This window comes from Syngnathus scovelli, chromosome 4 (assembly GCF_024217435.2).
Source record: "Syngnathus scovelli strain Florida chromosome 4, RoL_Ssco_1.2, whole genome shotgun sequence".
Taxonomy (NCBI): Eukaryota; Metazoa; Chordata; class Actinopteri; order Syngnathiformes; family Syngnathidae; genus Syngnathus; species Syngnathus scovelli.
Genome location: NC_090850.1, coordinates 1,082,972 through 1,104,232, shown reverse-complemented (window position 1 = coordinate 1,104,232; position 21,261 = coordinate 1,082,972). Strand labels below are relative to the sequence as shown.

The window sequence follows — 21,261 nt, the reverse complement described above, 5'->3', positions numbered from 1 at the left end:
CCATTTTTTTTCATTGATTTTCATATCATGTATTACTTGTGTACTCTCTGCATCCATTATAACCTGGTGATCCTGAAAGGGGGATCCTTCCATCTGTGGTCCCTTCTCAAGGTTTCTCATTTTCCCCTGGTAGGGGTTTTTTGAGTTTTTCCTTGCCCTTTTGGGAGCTTATGATCAGGGGATGCGTTGAGAATAATTGTCAATTTTGGCTATGTGAAGCCCTTTGAGACTGTTTGTGATTTAGGGCTATACAAATAAACTTGACTTGACTTGACTTGACATATGTCAGAGTTACGGCCCGCGGCCAGATCCGGCCCGCGAATTGATTATCTATGGCCCCCTGGATGATATTGAATTACTATTAGAACCGGCCCGTACGCCACAGCCGCCCGCTGGTGTTTTGCACGCACCAACACTACATTTCCCACAATGCAACGGTAGCCCGCGATGTCCCTGCAGCTCGCACAAGCGGCTTCATTATTCATCAGTAGTCAGAGCAGAGTTCAACTTCCTGATACCCCCCCCCCCCCCCCCTCAAAAATGGCTAAACGTAAGGTGGACGCTGAGAACAGGGGGTTTCAGGCCAGGTGGGAGGCAGAGTACATGTTTACGGAGGTAAGAGGCAAACCTGTGTGGAGAAAATGCGGCTGTAATGAAAGAATTAAATTTAAGAAGGCACTATCAAACGTCTAAGAAACACACAGACCAAGACAAGAATATGGAATATGAACAAAAGCTGCAGAAGGTGGAAGAATTAAAACGAGGCCTTAAGTCCAGACAGGCTGTGTTCACGTATGCTAAATCACAAAGCGAGGCTGCTGCCAAGGCTAGCTTTATTGTGGCAAAAGAGATCGCCAAATCAGCCCGGCCCTTTGCAGAAGGAGAGTTGATCAAAAACGGGTTTTGAGCCTCAGAGCCTAACCCCGAACATTGATGAACTTGTACAAACATTGAGACACCTCTAAGTATCAGGCTCAGCCTCAGACAAGTGAGCATCACAGAACAGTAACGTATTTTCCGTTTTTTAATTCGGTTACATTTTTACATTTGTTTCTACAAGACGTGATTTTTCTTTGAAGAAAGTATTGTTTTGTCTGTGTGCCGTAAATTTTTGAATTTTATTTATTTATATTTATTTTTTAGTTGAATGGACCAAGGGAAAATTGCAGATAAGAGCCATGAGGAAGAATACAACTGATTTGATTATTTTTTTATTTTACGATTTGAAAGCAATGATCGGTAGATCATAGAGCAGCACAATAATACATTTTCAGTTTATAATGCATGCACTTTTACTTATGCATTTATGTTGATATTAAGAAACACATTTTGTTTTTAAAACAATTTAATTTTTTGCTGTTTGGCTGTTGAAAATGTTTTCCCTTGAAGTTACTGACAGAGCCATAACAAAATATTGCCATATTCATTTAATCATTAAATAATGTACACTGTGTTAGGTCTTAGTTCAAAAGGCTATGTGCAATCATTCCGATATATTTTAATAAACATTGAACCAGTCCGGCCCTCGGCTTGTAGCAAATTTGTTTTTTTGGCCCTCGGTGTGTTTGACTTTGACATCCCTGCTCTAGACCCTGCAGACATTTTCTTGGCCCTCGGTATAACTAAAAGACTAGCGTTTTGCGAACGAAGGTTACGAGACGGAACATAAGGAACGACTAGGTCGACGAGATATGAAGGCGCTAAGCCATGCAGTGATTTATAGGTTAGTAGAAGAACCTTGAAGTCACATCTTAAATGGACCGGGAGCCAATGTAATTTGGCTAATATTGGGGTAATGTGATCAAATTTTCTTGACCGTGAGAGCAGCCTTGCAGCGGCATTTTGCACTAACTGTAGACTTTTGATACTGGATTTAGGAAGACCAGAGAATAATACATTACAGTAGTCCAGGCGCAACGTGACGAACGCATGTTTAATAGTTTCCGCATCCCCGGTCGAGAGGATAGGACGAATCTTAGCAATATTACGAAGGTGAAAAAACACAATCCTGGTTATATTCTTAATGTGTTTTTGAAAGGAGAGCGTTTGGTCAAATATTACCCCGAGATTAGTTACCGTATCACTCTGAGTGACGGTTATCTATAGTTATAGTTATCTATAGTTATAGTGGTTTCCTTAAATAAATGTTGATAACGAGTAGGACCAATTATCAACATCTCAGTTTTATCCGGGTTAAGACGAAGGAAGTTGAGAGACATCCATTGCTTAATCTCCGCAAGGCACGCCTCGAGATTACAGCAGTCCTGTGGATCTGTCATCGATAACGGCATATATAATTGGGTGTCATCCGCGTAGCATTGAAAACTAATATTATATTTACGTATTATGTCCCCAAGCGGAATCATATAAATATTAAATAAAATCGGTCCGAGTACCGATCCCTGTGGGACACCACACGTAACATTATAAAGCTCAGAGGACGTATTACCATGGACCACTCGGTGCGTCCTGCCTGATAGATAGGAATTGAACCAGCTTAGTGCTGACCCTGAGATACCAACACAACTTTTAAGACGCCCTAATAAAATATCGAAGTCTACAGTGTCAAAGGCAGCACTAAGATCAAGTAGTAACAATACAGACGACGTATTTGAATCCATAGCTATGAGGAGATCATTAGTCACTTTAGCAAGTGCTGTCTCTGTAGAATGATTAGCTCTAAAACCAGACTGAAAAGAGTCATATCGATTATTAGCGACCATGTAATCAATAAGCTGCTGTGCTACTACTTTTTCGAGAAGTTTTGCTATGAATGGGAGGTTTGAAATTGGCCTATAATTACTGAGACAGTCCGGGTCAAGATTTGCTCGCTTAAGTAGTGGTTTAATAATAGCGGTTTTAAAAGCTATTGGCACTATCCCAGAGGAAACAGACAGATTGATTATATTTAAGACGGACGGTCCTAAAATTGGAAATACTTCTTTAAGTAGTTTGGCTGGAAGCGGGTCGAGTAAACGTGTTGTTTGTTTAGCCGTACTAACCAATTTTGTAAGCATTTCAAGGGACACGCTTTTAAAATTTGAGAGGGTTATTGCATGATCCCCAGCGCTAGTAACCGGCGGAGCGATTGGCATGGTATTCTTGATCTCATCCCTAATGGACTCAATCTTTTGAGCAAAAAATTTCATAAACTCGTCAGCTGAGTGGAAGGAGCTATCGGGGGTCGGCTGGCGCAGAGTTAGCTTTGCCACTGTATCAAATAAGTATTTAGGATTGTTTTTATTAAGATTAATGACTTGCGAAAAATAACGAGTTTTTGCTAAAATAAGCACATCTTTATATTTCAGGAGGCTGTCCTTCCATGCCTGATGGAAAACCTCAAGTTTGGTTAAACGCCATCTGCGCTCATGCTTTCTACATAATTGTTTAAACGTACGTGTTTCATCTGTGAACCACGGAGTTGGCCATCTACGGCGAGTTTTCAGACGTAGCGGTGCCACAGAGTCGAATTCATTTGTAAGATTATCGATAGAGCCACTGTACGTGGGAAACATGGCGGTTGCCGGCGACAGTAACTCAGATAGTGCAGTTGCAGTCATGGAGTTAAAATTACGGCTGCTATAATTCTGATTGCTCTCTTGTCTTTGACAAGGAACTAAAATTTCAAATTTTATTAAAAAATGATCAGACAGAACAGTAGTGTATGGCAGTACTGTTATATTTGAGGTTGCTAGTCCCCGGGATAATACCAGATCTAAGGTATTTCCATTCTTATGCGTTGCTGCCTGTACAGCTTGCGTAAAACCAAACGTATCGATTAAAGTTTGAAATGCCGAAGTCAGTGGTTCTGACGGTGAATTCATGTGGATGTTGAAATCACCCATGATAACTATATTATCTGCATTTGTCACTAGATCAGCCACAACTTCTGAAAATTCATCCAGGAAGCCAGAGTAAGCCCCAGGTGGGCGGTAAATAACAACAAGATGAAGAAGAAGAATGACGGTAACGCAGTGGATCACACAATGAGAACTTCAAATGTTTTAAATACGTGAATTGAGCGAGGCCTAAATCTAAGCTCAGAATTTGAGATGAGGGCGACACCCCCACCCTTTTTTCGAGGACGAGCCACATGCGAGCTCACAAAATTTGGAGGCGAGGCCTCGTTAAGTGGCAGCAGTTCATTAGGTTTTAACCAGGTCTCGCAAAGACCAAAAACGTTTAGATTATGTTCCGTGATAAGGTCATTAACAAGAACTGCTTTCGTATGAAGTGATCTAATATTCATAAAACCGAATTTAAGTGTAATTGGTTGATCAGGGTGCGTATCTATCGAAGGATTTTTAAACGGGATGCGAGTAAAATTGTGTTCTCTAGGCCTAATATCACCTCTCAAAAGTTTATTAGGGCGGTGGGATGAAATGACCGTGGGAATTTGATGATGAGTATTTGTTACACATGTGAAGTTATCTAAAACAGGCACCGTTTCATCAGCAAGACCGGTCGGGACGGAGTGATTGGATTTGTCTACTACCCCAGTAGAAAGTGTGTTTATGTGTACTGCAGCACTATTTAAACTGTCGCGCTCTAGTCTACACGAGGAGCTATGTGTATGCTGAAAGTCTAGCCTAGCGCTAGTTAACTTTAACTTAACAGACTCCAAACCCATCCTCACAGGTGGTCTAATCACCTGTGCCCTGGCCTGCTCTAAAGTGACCTGTCATGAGTGGCTCAAATAGTAATCTATATTCCTAGAAAGAGTGAAGGCGCCTTCACGGTTAGGGTGAAGGTCGTCCTTCCTCAGCAGGTCGGGGCGGCCCCAGAAGGAGGACCAGTTATCTATAAAATACAGTCCCTGCTTTTTACAGAACCCAGCCATCCATCGATTAAGGGAGACTAATCTACTAAACCTTTCATCAGTGCCTCTGCCAGGCAGGGGGCCAGAGACAAATACTCGATGCCGACTCATCTTTCTGGCAAGATCACAAGTCCTCGCTATGTTTTTCTTTGTGATCTCTGATTGTCTCATCCTAACATCATTGGAGCCGACGTGTATCACTATGTCCGAGTAGCTAGTGTTGTTGGAACTACGCTGTTGACTAGGCCTATTGCGAGTCAGCTACCTAAGATTAGCTTCTATGTCGGGTGCTCTGCCCCCAGGAATACACATTACCGTGGCTGGATTTTTAAGCGTAATGTTGCGGGTAATGGAGTCGCCTATGACCAAAGTGCGAGGGCCAGTAGACCGAGATGACTTTGGACGGCTATGTGTCTTACCTGGCTCATCGCGATTAGCAAGCCGCTTGGGGCTAATGCTAACCGGGCTAGCGGGCTGACTACAGCCCGCGTCTGTGTCCGCCGCAACTACTGTTATCGCGCACTATTCTGCTCTAACTGGCGGACACGTCCCTCTAGCAGAGACAACCTCTCTAAGAGAAGGGTGCAGTTGGTGCACGAAGCCGTACATACCTGTTGGTCCGCTGCCATACTTTGTGTCCGAAGAGCGACGATCTCAGCGCCGCCTGTATTTCCTGCAGAAACTCAGGCGAGCAAGTGCTCCTCCGGCCGTCATGACTACATTCTACCGTGGCACCATTGAGAGCGTCCTCTCCAGTTGTATCGCTGTCTGGGGTGGTAGCTGCACTGCATACAACAACAAGGCCCTGCAGCGCATAGTGAACACGGCTGGTAAGATTATTGGTGCTTCACTCCCCTCCCTGAAGGGCATTTACGCCTCCCATCTTGCCCGCAAGGCGGCCACGATTGTGAGTGATGTGAGTCGCCCGCTCACTCTTTGTTTGATCTTCTGCCCTCTGGGAAGAGGTACAGGAGCCTGCGCTCCCGCACCGCCAGACTCACCAACAGCTTCATTCTCCAGGCTGTTAGGATCCTGAACTCTCTTCCCCCTTCTGCATAGCGTCCTGTACTTATTTATTGTGTTATTTGTTTATTTATTATTTATTCATCACTCTTATTTTTTCATTAATAAATCTCCTTCTTGTTTTATTTGTCTCGTGTTGTTTACTTGTATGTACATTGTGAACTATGTCTTGTCACCGTGGGATAGTGGGAACGTAATTTCGATCTCTTGGTGTGTCTCTGCATGTGAAGAAATTGACAATAAAGCAGACTTTGACTTAACTTTTGACTTTGACTTTTGATATCTGAAAATCAGAGCAGAGGTTTAACTCACAAACACCTGGTGACAGAGGTGAGGAAACGGGAAACACTTCCTTAAAGTCAGCCTTAAAACCTTTAAAAGTTAACATTAGTCGCAAACAGGTGGTGCGTCAATGTCCTTGAGAATCCTGCATTGTTTGAAAATGAGAATAGTCGCTAGTTTCGATCCCTGCTATTTGTGCAAATTATTTTCAAAATGCTTTTTTTTTTTCTTACAACAAACTATAGAAACTCCCCATCATTTTCAGTGGGAACAGTGTTGTCATTCTCCATTTTTTTGCTAGTGCATCAGAGTCTGGAGTAAAATTTGTTGTGGCAATTCTTAGGATAGAGCCGAAGTGTCCGTTAACCTAAATCGGTGACGGGGCTTTGTTGATGTTCACGCGGCTGAACGTCTGCTCATACACGTCGGTCGAGCCAAATTGTCCATTCTTTTTTAAACACTCGGCACTCAGTGTCCGCCTTTCTTTTCCTTGGGCCACTCATTTAATGGAAGGATTCCAGCGGAAGGTTTGTGGGTGGCTTTAGCGTAAAACTGTATCTGAAAGCTCAGTGCGCGTTTTACGAGAATGCTGACGTCACAGCCCACACTCGAAATTTGGCACTGATAGAAATAGAGCGCGGAGTGCGCCGGCTCCGTACTACGCAGTCATTGCAGGGAAAATAACAAAAAAAGTTTAATAATACAATTTATTCAGGTTTGGCGGGCCGGATTAAACGGCCCCGTGGGCCGGATGTGGCCCGCGGGCCGTAGTTTTTTTTTTGTGCATGTTCGCTTTGCTTGAGTCCAATATGATATTTTCGTCAAACGCGCATGCGCATGAGGTGAAATTCCACAAAGCTGGAGGGGCAAACCCATCCGAGTAAACAATTAGTGTCAGATCCGCTTTCAAAATGGCAGGGAAAAAATGCACAGCTAAATAAAAATATGACGATGAACACAGGACATTTTTAACAGAGTGGGAAATTTTATATTTTTTTGTTGAACGTAATGGCAAGCCATTCTGCCTGATATGTCAGACCTCATTAGCGTATTTCAAAGCTTCAAATCTTCAGCGCCACTTCAGCTCACTCCATGCTAACATCAATAAGGACTTTCCAAAAGGGACTGAATTTCACAAGCACAAGTTGGACACTTTGAAAAGTCAGGAAGAAAAACAGGTACAGTTTTTCAAAAAAATTACGAAGCACTCCGAGACTGTCAAGCTTGCGTCGCATCAACTGGCTTGGAACATTGCACAGGCTAAAAAGCCATACAATGAAGGGAGGTTTCGTTAAAAAATGCCTCAGTGACGTTAGTGAAATCTTGTCTCCTGAAAACGAGAAACTAAAACGAATGGTATCAGACATCCAACTGTCCCGCCACACTGTTGAACACAGAATATCGGACATTAACAGGAATGCCAGAAGTCGCGCTAAGCAACATGCATAGTAAGTGAAAAAACGCTATTGTAAATTATTATATTTTTGTTTGTGGACTTTGTTGAACTGAGAGTTCGTGTGTGTGACAGTGCTCACAGTGTTCATTGTTGAAAATGACTGGCCTGTGGAGCCAATTTCTGTCATTGTCATGTTGGTGTGTGACATGATGATGTCTGAGCAGAGGTGTGTGTGTAAGAGGAAGGGATGGGGTGATGTTCATGTGTGCCCATGTGTCTGATGTGGCTCTTTGCGGTAACACAGTAAAAAATGTGGCTCTTAGTCTCTGACTGGTTGGCCACCCCTGTTATAGACGGTAATTATAGCATTAACAATAATAATAATAATAATAATAATGGGGCAAAGTTAGAGAGTGAAATTTGAGCCTCTGATGCGGAGGATTGAGGCAGTTCCTTCACAGCGACCCCTCTCGTCACTACTCTCACTCAAGCAGCTCATTCTATCGTGCAGAAGTTGTACTTGTGTTTGTCAAGCAACTCATGGCAACGCGAGGTGGGGAGTAACCGATCACTCCTGTATCAACGGTCACTCTCGCTGCTGCATTCCTCCTCCAGATGGCTTCTTCACACTTAGTCACAAGCTGTCACAATACAAGCAGTTTTCTTTAGGCATTTTGCTCCTCCCTGCCTCCGTGGACGGATAATCCAGAGGTACAGTACTGCTGGCATCTGAACCAGTCCGATGGTGTTTATCGTCGTCATCTTAAATAAAACATGAGACGTGATTTCCCTGACAAATTGTGCAATTATAGAAATGTTAGTTAAACTGCACGTTGGGCTCGGGCTAATGTTACTGCTGGTCCTAGGTTGTTGACTGTCCCTTCGGACTAATGGCATGCTGCTGTTGGATTTTGTCCACAATTTAGGGAGCACGTTATCTGCGCCTCACTGCAAAAGCCTTTGCCAATCACCTGTTATCCAATTTACTCACTGCGTGCTCGTTTGATTTCTTCAGATTTAGGAAAATGCAAAGACACTGAAGCAGAAATTAGACTTAGACAGATTGGTTGAGTTCAATCACAATTCTTGTTCAAAAAGCTCTGTTTTCAGGAAAGTACAATACAGCGCTGGGCCCTTCAAGAGCGGAAAGTCTCCATTCAGAAAAGGCAAAGTCCAAGGTTGTTAGATCAGTTTTATATTCAGTAGCACATTGTGGGCCGGGATTGATGGGCGATGAGTCTTCGGGGTGGGGCAAGTTCGAAGGAGAGTCTGCTTCCATGGGAGTGGTGCTGGTTATGGGCGATTCGGTGTGTTGGTGGGGGGCTGTTGGTGTGTGTGTGTGTGGAGGGGGCTGTTGTCTTCCATCCCGTCTCTCGGCCTTGGCGATCATCTTTGGCTGAGTTCTCGGGTGGCTCCTTCTGGCACCTGCTGGTTTTATCTCCACGTGACCTTCCTGTGAACATTCTCCTCCAATCTTGGACATACACTATCGTACCTCATTCCTTCACTGCGTATACAAATGCTTTTGCATATTAGAGGCATTTCCTCCCTTTGTTAAAATTTCAACATTGAAAGTATTGCACGTCGCTCTATTCTCGTCCTTCTTGGCCAAACTTTGGAGCACTTCTGCCTCACAGGTGCCATCATTGTTTACGTTGCGTAGGGTGCGTAACTTGCGTCGTGACATAATTCATGCAGACTGGAATCGCTAAGGGAATTGTTAGCAAAAGAGCAACGATTCAGAGGAATTGGTAACGTGGGAACCGGTTCTCAACAAGAACAAGTTCTCATTTCCCATCCCCAACCCTGACCACATGATGTGATAATATGATGATTGGCGAACTGGCCCATGTGACCACAACAGCTGCAGAAGTTAGGCACGACAGTAATGTATGCCTAATACAAATGGGGGAAGCTTGGCTCAGTGGCAAAGTGGTCATCTTCCAACCCAGAAGTTGGGGGTTCAATACTGATACAGTTATCCCCCTTCACTTTGCGCTTCACCTTTTGCGAATGCGCTACTTCGCAGGTTTATAAGTGACGGGAGAATGGTGTTTAAATACACACTGATAGGGGCATGCTTCTGAGCAATGTGGGTCACTGCTGACAAGCGCGGCAGCCAACCTGTCACGAACGAGGCAGGACTACCATGTGCAACACGGACTGTCTATTTCGGGAACGCAAAAAGAGGAAAAGGGAGGCTAGAACACCATCAGAGCGGGTGCACGAGGCGACTGACGAGCCGGTTAGCAAGCTTGCGTCGTGGTGGCATCTCGTTACACAGCAAATCAGACAAACAAGAATCAGGTGGAAGGCGTGTGCATGTCAAGGAAGACAACCAGCCAGGTGCACCGCTACACAGCGGATCAGGCAAATGGGAATCACGTGCCAGGCGTTCGTGTCAAAGCAAGCGAAACGCCGTGGATGGTGATGAATGGCTTAATCACCGGGTAACATGGGACAGGTGGTGGCGATCAGCACCGATTAGCATGCGTAGTTCTGTATAGGCGACGCGCCCCTGAGGTCTAGCGTCAGCCGGCCAGCAGCACAAGAGTGGAGACATGACACATCCAAACAAACACGAAGAAAAAATGCACCACCGTGCTGAAAGAGTTGGGACAGCGACAATGAAAGCTCATAGCGTAGGGCGTGCCTTTGAGCAACATGCTTCACTGAGGACAAGTGCGGGCTGCGCAGCTGGCTACCGCGCATACAGGAATAAAAGCACTGCCGTTCAGGAGTTGGAACAGCGGTCATGAGTGCTGATAGTGCGGGGCATCCGCCCATGCACAAGGGAAGAAGCACTAACCAGTGCAGAAGTAGTCGGGACACGTGACAAAATCACGTGTTTGTTCATTTAATTACTATAAAGGTACAATACAATACAATAAAATACATGCACAGAACAGTGTGGGAATGTTTTTTAAGGGAATGGTAAAGGTTTATGTAGCGTAAAAGTATTGGAGAGGGTTAAACAAATATATATATATATATATATATATATATATATATATATATATATATATATATATATATATATATATATATATATATTGTGTACTGGACCACAATCCAACAGGAGATTCACACACAACCATGACTCACTTTGGTTTCGCTATTGGTAGTTAGTGGAGTGTGGCTATTCTGAAGATGGACGCTTTGCATTGCTTTACAAGGTAAATCATACTTCTAATTAACTTAAAATATACCCATGCCCTCTCGCAGCCAACAATAAACACAATGTGTTGGGAATTTCAACACAGTGCAGTTTAAATTTCGAAATGATGTATATACCGTTTCTACTTAGCGGAATTTTGTTTTTCGAGGGTGGTTCTGGAACACATCTGCTGCAAAAAATCACTGTACTGGATACTTAACCCCCAGTTGCTCCTGATGCTGCATCATCAGTAAGTGAATTAGGAATTCAGTGTAATGCACTTAGAGGGCCTTAGCTGGTTGAAAAGACTATTTACCAAGACCATTTAGAAATCATAATCAAATCAACATGTCTTGCAATAAATCTGCATCTTGTTCTTCCAAGGAATTTACCATTTCCCTTTTCTTTTTTTCGCAGTAATCCCAAAGAGGAACAGTGTATTTCAAGTTGAGATAAATGGCTTCATCTCTTTCATCTACGGAAACAAGTTTGAGCAGCGAGCCAGCGAACGCTCAGCAAAGAAGTTCAAAATCTGTGGAAGCATTGACTTGTGAAAGTAGGCAGCATGTTAATCATCCCGTTCCTTCTCCCCCTCCCTCCAGCTTTTGCTAGTAAGGTGGCAAAGATCTCTGTTGAAATAGGACATGTATAGGCCAGGGTGGATATATTCTGGTTCAACTACTGATGCATTCCAGTAAGACTGGCAGAATTTGCCCTTTTGAGTCAGTATTTCAATTAATTGACTCCAAAAGACGTAACTAATACCAGGTACTAATATTTTTGGGGGGGCGTTAAGATAAGAGGTCTGAAAATGGCTTGTACTGAACTGCTTCTCAAAGATGGAGCTCCAACTCGGCAAGGCAAATGCATCTTATAAGGCCAATAGAAATTTCACGCTATCTTCTTAAATTATCATATTTGTAAGCCTGTCAAGCACAGGCCTCCTTTGTTACGGTTGATTGCTCTAAATTCCCACTCACAGTGTAACTTGAGCGCACAGTCGATGAGTCGTTTTCACATTGTATTATCTAGACATTTGACATCAAAGTACCCAAAATTATGGACTAAGTAAGCACTGATGGAAGTGGATTTTCGTCATCATCACTAACCGGGTCAAGTACCAACTACGGACTTCTCAGTTTGTCACACCCATTTAGGTGACAATCAACAGAAACACACGACGTGCGTCTCGTGCGCGTCTGTTGGCGGTGGTTGACTAAACAAACCCCAAAACACCTGCAATATGATACAGAGTTGGCGCAGTGTCGTAAAAAGTTGTAAAGCATTGAATTTCATTAATTTGGAAACTACCTAAAAAAACTAAAGAAAAGTCTTGAATTTAGATAGCTGTGTCTTGAATTTTATTCTGTAACTAACTTTATCTCAGTCTTCTAACGTCGCATTTGTCATTTTGATTTAATGTTGCCTAAATAAACGGGACAGAGTGCAAATCATTCAGATGCTGTTGTTCGATTTATTTTGTGAAAAATGTCATGTGCATCGTTAGATGCACTATTGTTGTCGCATCTCGTTTCAATAAAGTCGACTGACAGCTATAATATGTTGAGACTTTTATTTTGTAGGTGCTGCGGGAAGCTTTAAGTCCACATATCGGGCTCGTTAAACGGCCACACTCAGCTTGAAGGGTTGGCCTCCTCACTGGAAGTCTGGTGCTGGCAATCTTTCCAACAAGACAACCGCCAGCCGTTATCACGCAGTCTAGTGTGAGCCTCCTGGCTGAGCCGGCTGACACTTTGGTGTTTGTAAATTTCCATTTTTACTCACTAGGTTGATGAGCTTACTTTTCTTGTTGATCGCATTCTGGCGTAGACTTGGGGTGCGTTCATGGACCGCACACACAGTTGGAAAACTCATTAATGGCGCCAAAAAATAAATTGCAGGGAGTACGTGGATACAAAAAAGACATGCATAATATGTACAGTAATTAAATACAGAAATTAAGGTAATATGAAAGTGTTCAATTAATGATTTCATCACAAAAATTTGCTGATGTAACAAATCAAAAGTGCGTATTTTTTTTCTTAAATGAACACTTTACATTGCCTTAATTTCTGCATTTATTTTATTTATTTATTTATTTTATTTGTTATGCATGCCAATTGATAACTGTTGTTGTTCATTTTAAGCGATAGTCTTTACAATGGTTTCCAATGGGGAAATTGTGATTTCTTCTTTCCATGACATAATCAGGCTGGTGTCTAATCAAGTAGACGCCGCCCAAAAAGTGGGCGTCAGTAAGCAAGTCAGACCTTCTGTTCCAAAATATGTTTAAATCTATTATTTTAGCACTGACATAGCTTTTTTAATACAATGCCAATGTTGGGCTTGCTTTACCATCCCTTTAAGACTTAATGTTTAAGTGAATCTTTGCGATGTCTCTTCCAATCACTATTCACACGATGGACAGGCAGGATGGGATGGAACGGAGGCTGACAACAATATACCGTTTTACTAACTTGGCTAGCAGCTCCTATGAAATTGACTCTGCATTTATGGACACTTTTTATGGAGTGAAGGAATGGGGTCGAAATACAAAAAGTCCTGCCTAGCTACAAAAACAGATATGCTCAAACCTCATTGAATAAAGTACATAAGCAGACAAGTACATTCACATATTAAATCAATAAAAGAAACATTTTAAGCATATAATTATACCTACACACCAAATCAATAAAGAAGACATAACTAGACATTTTTGATAAGTGGTAATGAGAAAGGTTTTTATAACTTTATGATCTGATATATATTTCTGAGCACTTTAAAATAACAAATGTTTTTTGATATATTGCCTGAATAGCTTAATGATCCTTAAGGAACTGTTTAATGCATGCCTGATGATTTTCTAAATTACGGACACTGCCAAAGTCGTCTAAAAATGTTCAGTACTTGATTGTATCTTATGTTTTGACTAATGCTAGACGCCAGTTTTCGATTACTACTGAACATTCTGGACAGAGGGAAATATTTTGCCTAACAAAGAAAATATATGGTTGAAAGCATGATTAAACTAAGAATATGATGATGTAAGCAAGTACATGGAATATCAAAAGAACAAACAAAAACGTGGTAAGTGGTGAAATTGATGATGTCACAGCCAAAAGCTCACATAATTCTGTACAAAATGACAAAATTGAAAGAATGATAAATGGATGAGGTGCGACAGTGTATGTGCAAGAATGGAGGAGAATATTTACAGGAAGGTCATTTGGAGATAAAACCAGCAGAGGTGCCAGAGGGAGAACGCCAGGAGGAAAACAGCCAAGGTGATCGCCAAGGCCGAAAGATGGGATGGAAAACAACAGCCCCCACACACATCGAATCGCCCATAATCAGCACCCAACCCCACGGAACCAGCTCTCACCGAACCAGCACCCACTCCCATGGAATCAAAATCTCCTGCGAACTTGCCACACCCCCTGACTCATGACCCATCAAACTCGGCCCACACTGGCATGTGCAACTGAATATAAGCTGACCAAAGAACTTTCAACGTTGCCTTTCTGAATGGAGACTTTCTGCTCTTGAGCATGGTCGCACGAAGGGCCCAGCGCTGTATTGTACTTTCCTGAAAACAGAGCTTTCTTAACAAGAATTGTGATTGAACTCAACCAACCTGTGTAAGTCTAATTTCTGCTTCAGTGTCTTAGCATTTTCCTAAATCTGAAGAAATCAAACGAGCACGCAGTGAGTAAATTGGATAACGGGTGATTGGCAATGGCTTTTGCCGTGAGGCGCAGATAGCGCGCTCCCTAAATTGTGGACAAAATCCAACAGGAGGAATGTGTTGCAAAAATAGATAGAGATGGGCATGACTTGACGAGAAAGAAGAAAATGGCCTGATAGTTGTGTAAAAAATATAGGCAACCAGGTACATGCATGTGTGCAATATGCCATTGTGGCAGACCTAAGAAGCACGTCTTTCACAGACTGCCATCAGGTGAATAAAGAGCGCAACAAAGAACATAGAGTGGAACTCTGGAAGTCACCGCCTCGGTACTCAATAATGGGGATGGGAATTAAGAACCGGTTCTTGTTGAGAATCGGTTCCCATGTTACCAATTTCTTGGAATCGTTGGCTATTTTTCTTAAGAATTCCCTTAGCGATTCCAGTCAGCAGGAATTACGTCACTACACACGTTAGCGCAGCCAGAAACAATTGCGAGGCTGATACACTCTAATGTTTGGCTACATTTCGCCAAGAAGGACGAGAATAGACCGACATGCAATACTTGCAAAGTTGAAATTTCAACAAAGGGAGGAAATATCTCTAATATGCAAAAGCATGCCATTAGTTTAACAGAATGTCGCGTGTTTGATCCTCTGCGAAGGGACTGTCAACAACCTAGCACCAGCAGCAACATGGACCCAAGCCCGGCGTGCAGGTAACTAACACTGCCTTTCATGCTAGCTGTATTTCTATGATTGTAAAATCTGTCATGCAAATCGCGTCTAATGTTTAATTTTAGATGACGAGAGACACCGTCGGACTGGTTCAGTTGCCAGCAGTACTGTACCTCTCGCGTTCACAGGAGCAAAATGTCTTGGGAAAGGACTAAGAAATGTCTGTGCAGTGAGTGTGTCGTTAAAGGCTTGCACCAATTTGCCACTGAAGAAGCCCCTGATTTCAGTAGGTGATGATTTCTATTGTAAGAGAATGTTTGCATTCTTTCCTCATAACTTAATATTACACAAAGTGGTAATATATAAAAAAAAATCATAATATTTGAGCCTCTTTTTTCCCCAAATGAGAATCGATAAAGAATTGAATCGTTATAAGGAATTGAAAATGGAATAGAAATCGTAAAAAAATTTATCAATCGCCATCGCTACTCAACATATTTCCTTTGTAACGCAAAATGTCGGGAAATCTTTGTCCCGGAAACCAACCCGACTCACGCGGCTATTGTAAACAAAATACAGTTCTTTCCTCCTGCCGCTAGTTGACACTGGTTGGCGTTATTAAGCTGGTTGCCAACCGCCATTAAAGACGAAGAAGAGAAAAGACGCAGGAGAAAAGCTGAAGAGGAAAATGGTGAGAACAATGATACGTAGACAAGTATGAAAGAGACGGTGCGACGGACTTGACATTGGAATTCAAAGGCAGTACCTACCAGAGATGAGACCAAGTCACACGTGCAAGTCTCAAGTAAGTCTCAAGTCTTAACCTTCAAGTCTCAAGTAAGTCCCAAGTCATTTTTTTTCTTTGGCAAGTCAAGTCCAAGTCAAGTCCTTAAATAGGTCAAGTCCAAGTCAAGTCACCTTATTATTGCAATTTTACCCGCAGAATCTGATCTTAGTAGTGAAAAGACAAGATATCAGTAACTTTAAGTAACCATCATTGTCCAATGTGTCTAACCTGTTTAAAAAATATGACAATAATTTGGATTTGCACTGTTATTATTGATATTCAGTAAAATACACCATGGAATCAAACAAAACACAAATTACCTCATACAATGATTTATTGACAGCTCAATCTAAACAAATGAACGTCTGCCAACAGTGTCTGACACATTTGAGTTGCAAATATGAAAAATCTGAAAAAAATCTGAAAGAAGAAACACAAAGAGCATTAGAAACATTTTATGTTTCATCTGTACCATCTGGAGACACCAGAGCTCTATAAAATTCAATTTTCAACATTGTCAGAAATGTTTTTGTTGCATATCTCGCACTGTGCTGTCCGTCTTTTGCCGTCATAAAAGTAATTGCGATGGCCGAAGGTGATGACTCGCGGTACCGCTCCCGCTGACATGTTTACGCATGTCTGATATAAAGGGGTGTGATTCTCCAATAAACACGTTCGGTAGGTAGAGAGGGCATGACTGATTGATTGACAGGGTAGTAATCCAATCATGACAACGCCATTCTCAGCCTGCGCTCCTACCGTGTTACGTATCAATATTAGTATTTTAAATGTATTATTAATTTTATATTCATAACATAAACTAAATAACACTGAAGTCATTCAAGTCATCGTGTCTCAAGTCAAGTCAAGTCCCGAGTCTTTAACTTCCAAGTCGAGTCTCAAGTTTTTTCATTTTTTGTCAAGTCAAGTCACAAGTCATCAAAACAGCGACTCGAGTCAACTCGAGTCCAAGTCACAGTGACTTGAGTCCCCATCTCTGGTACCTACCAATGTACGCCCAACTGTCGCAGGGAACATGGCTGGCGAGAAGGACGGGCGAGGTACGCCGGAGATCAGCCACATGCGGGTTTCGACAAGGACGAGAGAGTGGATCTCTCACAGGGAGCACGTGCTGAGGTGCAAGAGGCGGGCTTCGGGCAGTGCTGACTTGATGGCCAGGGAGGCAGATTTGGGCCAGTTCTGACCCTGTCATGCTGTGGTTGTCCTGACGGTGTTGCAAGCCTGAATCGCTGTCGTCCTGCGAGCTGACATCTGAGCAGCTGTCACTGGCACTAACAAGCACACAGCGCCCCTGGCAGTTGACTGTGATGGAGGAGGCGGCTGTGGCGGTAGAGCGTCCAGCGGAATGGGTGTGTACTGATGTGGTATATGTTTTTTGTGGCTTCGCTGGTCTCCAAAAAACACTCGGTGGTCGGTGGCTGGTTCCAGGCAAATGAACACCTCAGGGACCCACGGCTGATTGGGAAAAGATTTTATTCAACCGATGTCAGAGTGAAGTCTTTCCAAAAAGTTGAGTGGCCCCAAGGCATGGGTGTAAAAAGCCCGAGAGAGAGAGCGAGAGCGAGCGAGCCCCTTCTTTTGTCAGGCCCGTAGCTTTTATACCTGACAAGAAGCTGATGTCACGGCTTTGGGTAACAGCTGCAGTTTGAGTCTCAGTCTGCTTGTTTCCCCTAAAAGGTCATTCGCCCGCCTGGAGGCGGGGCTCGAAGGCGAGCGTCTGGTGGCCGGGCCTTCGCCCATGGGGCCCGGCCGGGCATAGCCCGAAATGGAAACGTGGGTCCCCCTTGCCATGGGCTCACCACCTGTGGGAGGGGCCGAAGGGGTCGGGTGCAATGTGAGCTGGGCGGCAGCCAAAGGCAGGGACCTTGGCGGTCTGATCCCCGGCTGCAGAAGCTGGCTTTTGGGACATGGAATGTCACCTCTCTGGCTGGAAAGGAGCCCGAGCTGGTGTGCGAGGCAGAAAGATTCCGACTAGATATAGTCGGACTAGCCTCCACGCACAGTTTGGGTTCCGGTACAAGCCCTCTCGAGAGGGGCTGGACTCTCTTCCACTCTGGAGTTGCCCACGGTGAGAGGCGTCGAGCAGGTGTGGGTATACTTATTGCCCCCCGGCTGGGCGCCTGCACATTGGGGTTCACCCCGGTGAACGAGAGGGTAGCCTCCCTCCGCCTTCGGGTGGGGGGACGGGTCCTGACTGTTGTTTGTGTCTATGCACCAAACGGCAGCTCAGAGTACCCACCCTTCTTGGGGTCCCTGGAGGAAGTGCTGGAGAGCGCTCCTTCTGGGGACTCTATCGTTCTACTGGGTGACTTCAATGCTCACGTGGGCAATGACAGTGAGACCTGGAAGGGCGTGATTGGGAGGAACGGCCCCCCTGATCTGAACCCGAGTGGTGTTCTATTGTTGGACTTCTGTGCTCGACACGGATTTTCAATAATGAACACCATGTTCAAACATAAGGGTGTCCATGTGTGCACTTGGCACCAGGACACCCTAGGCCGCAGTTCGATGATCGACTTTGTAGTCGTGTCATCGGATTTGCGGCCGCATGTTTTGGACACTCGGGTGAAGAGAGGGGCGGAGCTGTCAACTGATCACCACCTGGTGGTGGGTTGGCTCCGATGGTGGGGGAAGATGCCGGTCCGACCTGGCAGACCCAAACGCTCTGTGAGGGTCTGCTGGGAACGTCTGGCAGAATCTCCTGTCAGGAAGAGCTTCAACTCCCACCTCCGGCAGAGCTTTTCCTACGTCTGAGTGGACCATGTTCCGCGCCTCCATTGTTGAGGCGGCCGACCGGAGCTGTGGCCGTAAGGTCGTTGGTGCCTGTCGTGGCGGCAATCCCCGAACCCGCTGGTGGACACCGGCGGTAAGGGATGCCGTCAAGCTGAAGAAGGAGTCCTATCGGGCCGTTTTGGCCTGCGGGACTCCGGAGGCAGCTGACAGGTACCGGATGGCCAAGCGGAACGCGGCTTCGGCGGTTGCTGAGGCAAAAACCCGGGCGTGGGAGGAGTTCGGTGAGGCCATGGAGAATGACTTTCGGACGGCTTCGAGGAAATTCTGGTCCACCATCCGGCGTCTCAGGAGGGGGAAGCAGTGCAACGTCAACACTGTTTACAGTGGGGATGGCGTGCTGCTGACCTCGACTCGGGACGTCGTGAGTCAGTGGGGAGAATACTTCGAAGACCTCCTCAATTCCACCTACACGCCTTCCATTGAGGAAGCAGGGCCTGGAAACTCTGAGGCGGATTCTCCAATCTCTGGGGTCGAAGTCACTGAGGTAGTTAAAAAACTCCTCGGTGGCAAGGCCCCGGGGGTGGATGAGATCCGCCCGGAGTTCTTAAAGGCTCTGGATGTTGTGGGGCTGTCATGGCTGACACGCCTCTACAATGTTGCGTGGACATCGGGGACAGTGCCTCTGGATTGGCAGACTGGGGTGGTGGTTCCCCTCTTTAAGAAGGGGGACCGGAGGGTGTGTTCCAATTACAGGGGAATCACACTCCTCAGCCTCCCTGGTAAGGTCTATTCAGGGGTGCTGGAGAGGAGGGTCCGTCGGAAGGTCGAACCTCGGATTCAGGAGGAGCAGTGTGGCTTTCGTCCTGGCCGTGGAACAGTGGACCAGCTCTACACCCTCGGCAGGATCCTCGAGGGTGCATGGGAGTTCGCCCAACCAGTCCACATGTGTTTTGTGGACTTGGAGAAGGCGTTCGACCGTGTCCCTCGGGAGGTTCTGTGGAGGGTGCTTCGGGAGTACGGGGTGCCGAGCCAACTGATAAGGGCGGTTCGGTCCCTGTATCACCGATGCCAGAGTCTGGTCCGCATTTCCGGCAGTAAGTCGGATTCGTTCCCAGTGAGGGTTGGACTCCGCCAAGGCTGCCCTTTGTCACCGATTCTGTTCATAATTTTTATTTTGGATGGAGCGTGAGATGGACAGGCGGATCGGTGCAGCCTCGGCAGTAATGCGGACCCTGTACCGGTCCGTTGTGGTGAGGAGAGAGCTGAGCCAAAAGGCAAAGCTCTCAATTTACCGGTCGATTTACGCTCCTACCCTCACCTATGGTCACGAGCTATGGGTCGTGACCGAAAGAACGAGATCCCGGATACAAGCGGCCGAAATGAGTTTTCTCCGCAGGATGTCCGGGCTCTCCCTTAGAGATAGGGTGAGAAGCTCGGTCATCCGGGAGAGACTCGGAGTAGAGTCGCTACTCCTCCACGTTGAGAGGAGCCAGATGAGGTGGCTCGGGCATCTTATCAGGATGCCTCCTGGACGCCTCCCTGGGGAGGTGTTCCGGGCATGTCCCACCGGTAGGAGACCCCGGGGACGACCCAGGACCCGCTGGAGAGACTATCTCTCTCAGCTGGCCTGGAAACGCCTTGGGATCCCCCGGGATGAGCTGGATGAAGTGGCTGGGGAGAGGGAAGTCTGGGAGTCCCTCCTAAAGCTGCTGCCCCCGCGACCCGACCCCGGATAAGCGGAAGAAGATGGATGGATGGATGGATGGATGGGTCATTCCTTCAGCTCTCCCTGGTCACGGACAACTGGCACTTCTATCTTCTACTAAGTACTTATACATTACTGAAACTAAATCTTGTCTGTACAGCAAAAATAGTTTGATAGTCTTACTGCTACTAGTGGATCATCTAATGCAACATACAGATACGCATAAAGTTCAAAATTCACTTCACCGGTTTGTGAAGACACCCCCCAAATCCATGCTGGGTGAAAGGTATGGTCCCAATGTCCGCCACCCCATAAAAAAAAAAAAAAAATTAAAAATCGGTTTGGTAATAACGGTAAAAATATTGTTTGATACTAGTCAGAAGACAGACACAAGGCTGCAGGTATTTCTCTGTAGTACACCTCTCGTCTTTAAAAAAAAATTCCCATTGATTTTTGAGCAATGACGAAGGATTGCGATCGGGGATGGTTATTTAGATTGTGCTTACTTCCATGTACAGTAATCCCTCGCCACTTCGCGCTTCACCTATTGCGTTTTTTATGAAAACAAATATTGCGGATATATTTAGTGCATCGCGGCTTTTTGCGGCGTCGGTGCTTTGTCTGCCCATATAACTTTACAGCACACTATTTGCCGGTTGAGGAGACGAGACCAATGGGAACATGTTGAGCAGTTCTAACCACGCTTTATCTCAGCCTCCCGCAGTCGCGCTACGTATCCACTCTTCCACTTCGTTCGCGTCAGCAGAATCGGCAGCATCTCTGATTTGCACTCTCTTTTGTCACAAACGAGACAGTACAACCAAATGCAACACGGGCTCACACAAAGTTTAAAGGAAACAAGGAGGGCTAAAAAGACGGCAGAGCAGGACGAAGAGGCAAGCTGACGAGCCGGTCAGCGAGCTCGCGTCGTGCACATCACAGCAGACGGGCATAGCAAGCTTTTTAAAGCTGTTTA

The 21,261-nt window shown here is 45.1% G+C and overlaps 2 protein-coding genes across 13 annotated transcripts in view; both read left to right on the top strand.

Annotated features, from left to right (window-relative positions):
* pop4 (POP4 homolog, ribonuclease P/MRP subunit) overlaps nucleotides 1-12,131 on the top strand; it is a 44,850-nt gene extending 32,719 nt beyond the window's left edge. For 3 of the 7 annotated variants that reach the window (XM_049717514.2, XM_049717520.2, XM_049717512.2), the window contains one exon: nucleotides 11,095-12,131. In XM_049717514.2, coding sequence (XP_049573471.1) covers nucleotides 11,095-11,128 — 34 coding nt within the window. In that variant the 3' untranslated portion in view covers nucleotides 11,129-12,131. Of the gene's footprint in view, nucleotides 1-1,143; nucleotides 3,646-3,875; nucleotides 3,967-5,498; nucleotides 5,968-11,094 lie in introns of those variants that run through there. The other 4 variants (XR_007480568.2, XM_049717517.2, XM_049717518.2 and 1 more) reach the window with 4 other exon arrangements.
* Nucleotides 12,132-14,519: 2,388 nt separating this feature from the next.
* plekho2 (pleckstrin homology domain containing, family O member 2) overlaps nucleotides 14,520-21,261 on the top strand; it is a 214,348-nt gene continuing 207,606 nt past the window's right edge. The window contains exons 1-4 of one of the 6 annotated variants that reach the window (XM_068650346.1): nucleotides 14,520-15,080; nucleotides 15,165-15,325; nucleotides 15,639-15,844; nucleotides 16,858-17,196. In XM_068650346.1, the coding sequence (XP_068506447.1) occupies nucleotides 17,155-17,196 (42 nt within the window). In that variant the 5' untranslated portion in view covers nucleotides 14,520-15,080; nucleotides 15,165-15,325; nucleotides 15,639-15,844; nucleotides 16,858-17,154. The remainder of the gene's footprint in view (nucleotides 15,081-15,164; nucleotides 15,326-15,638; nucleotides 15,845-16,857; nucleotides 17,197-21,261) is intronic. The other 5 variants (XM_068650347.1, XM_068650332.1, XM_068650331.1 and 2 more) reach the window with 5 other exon arrangements.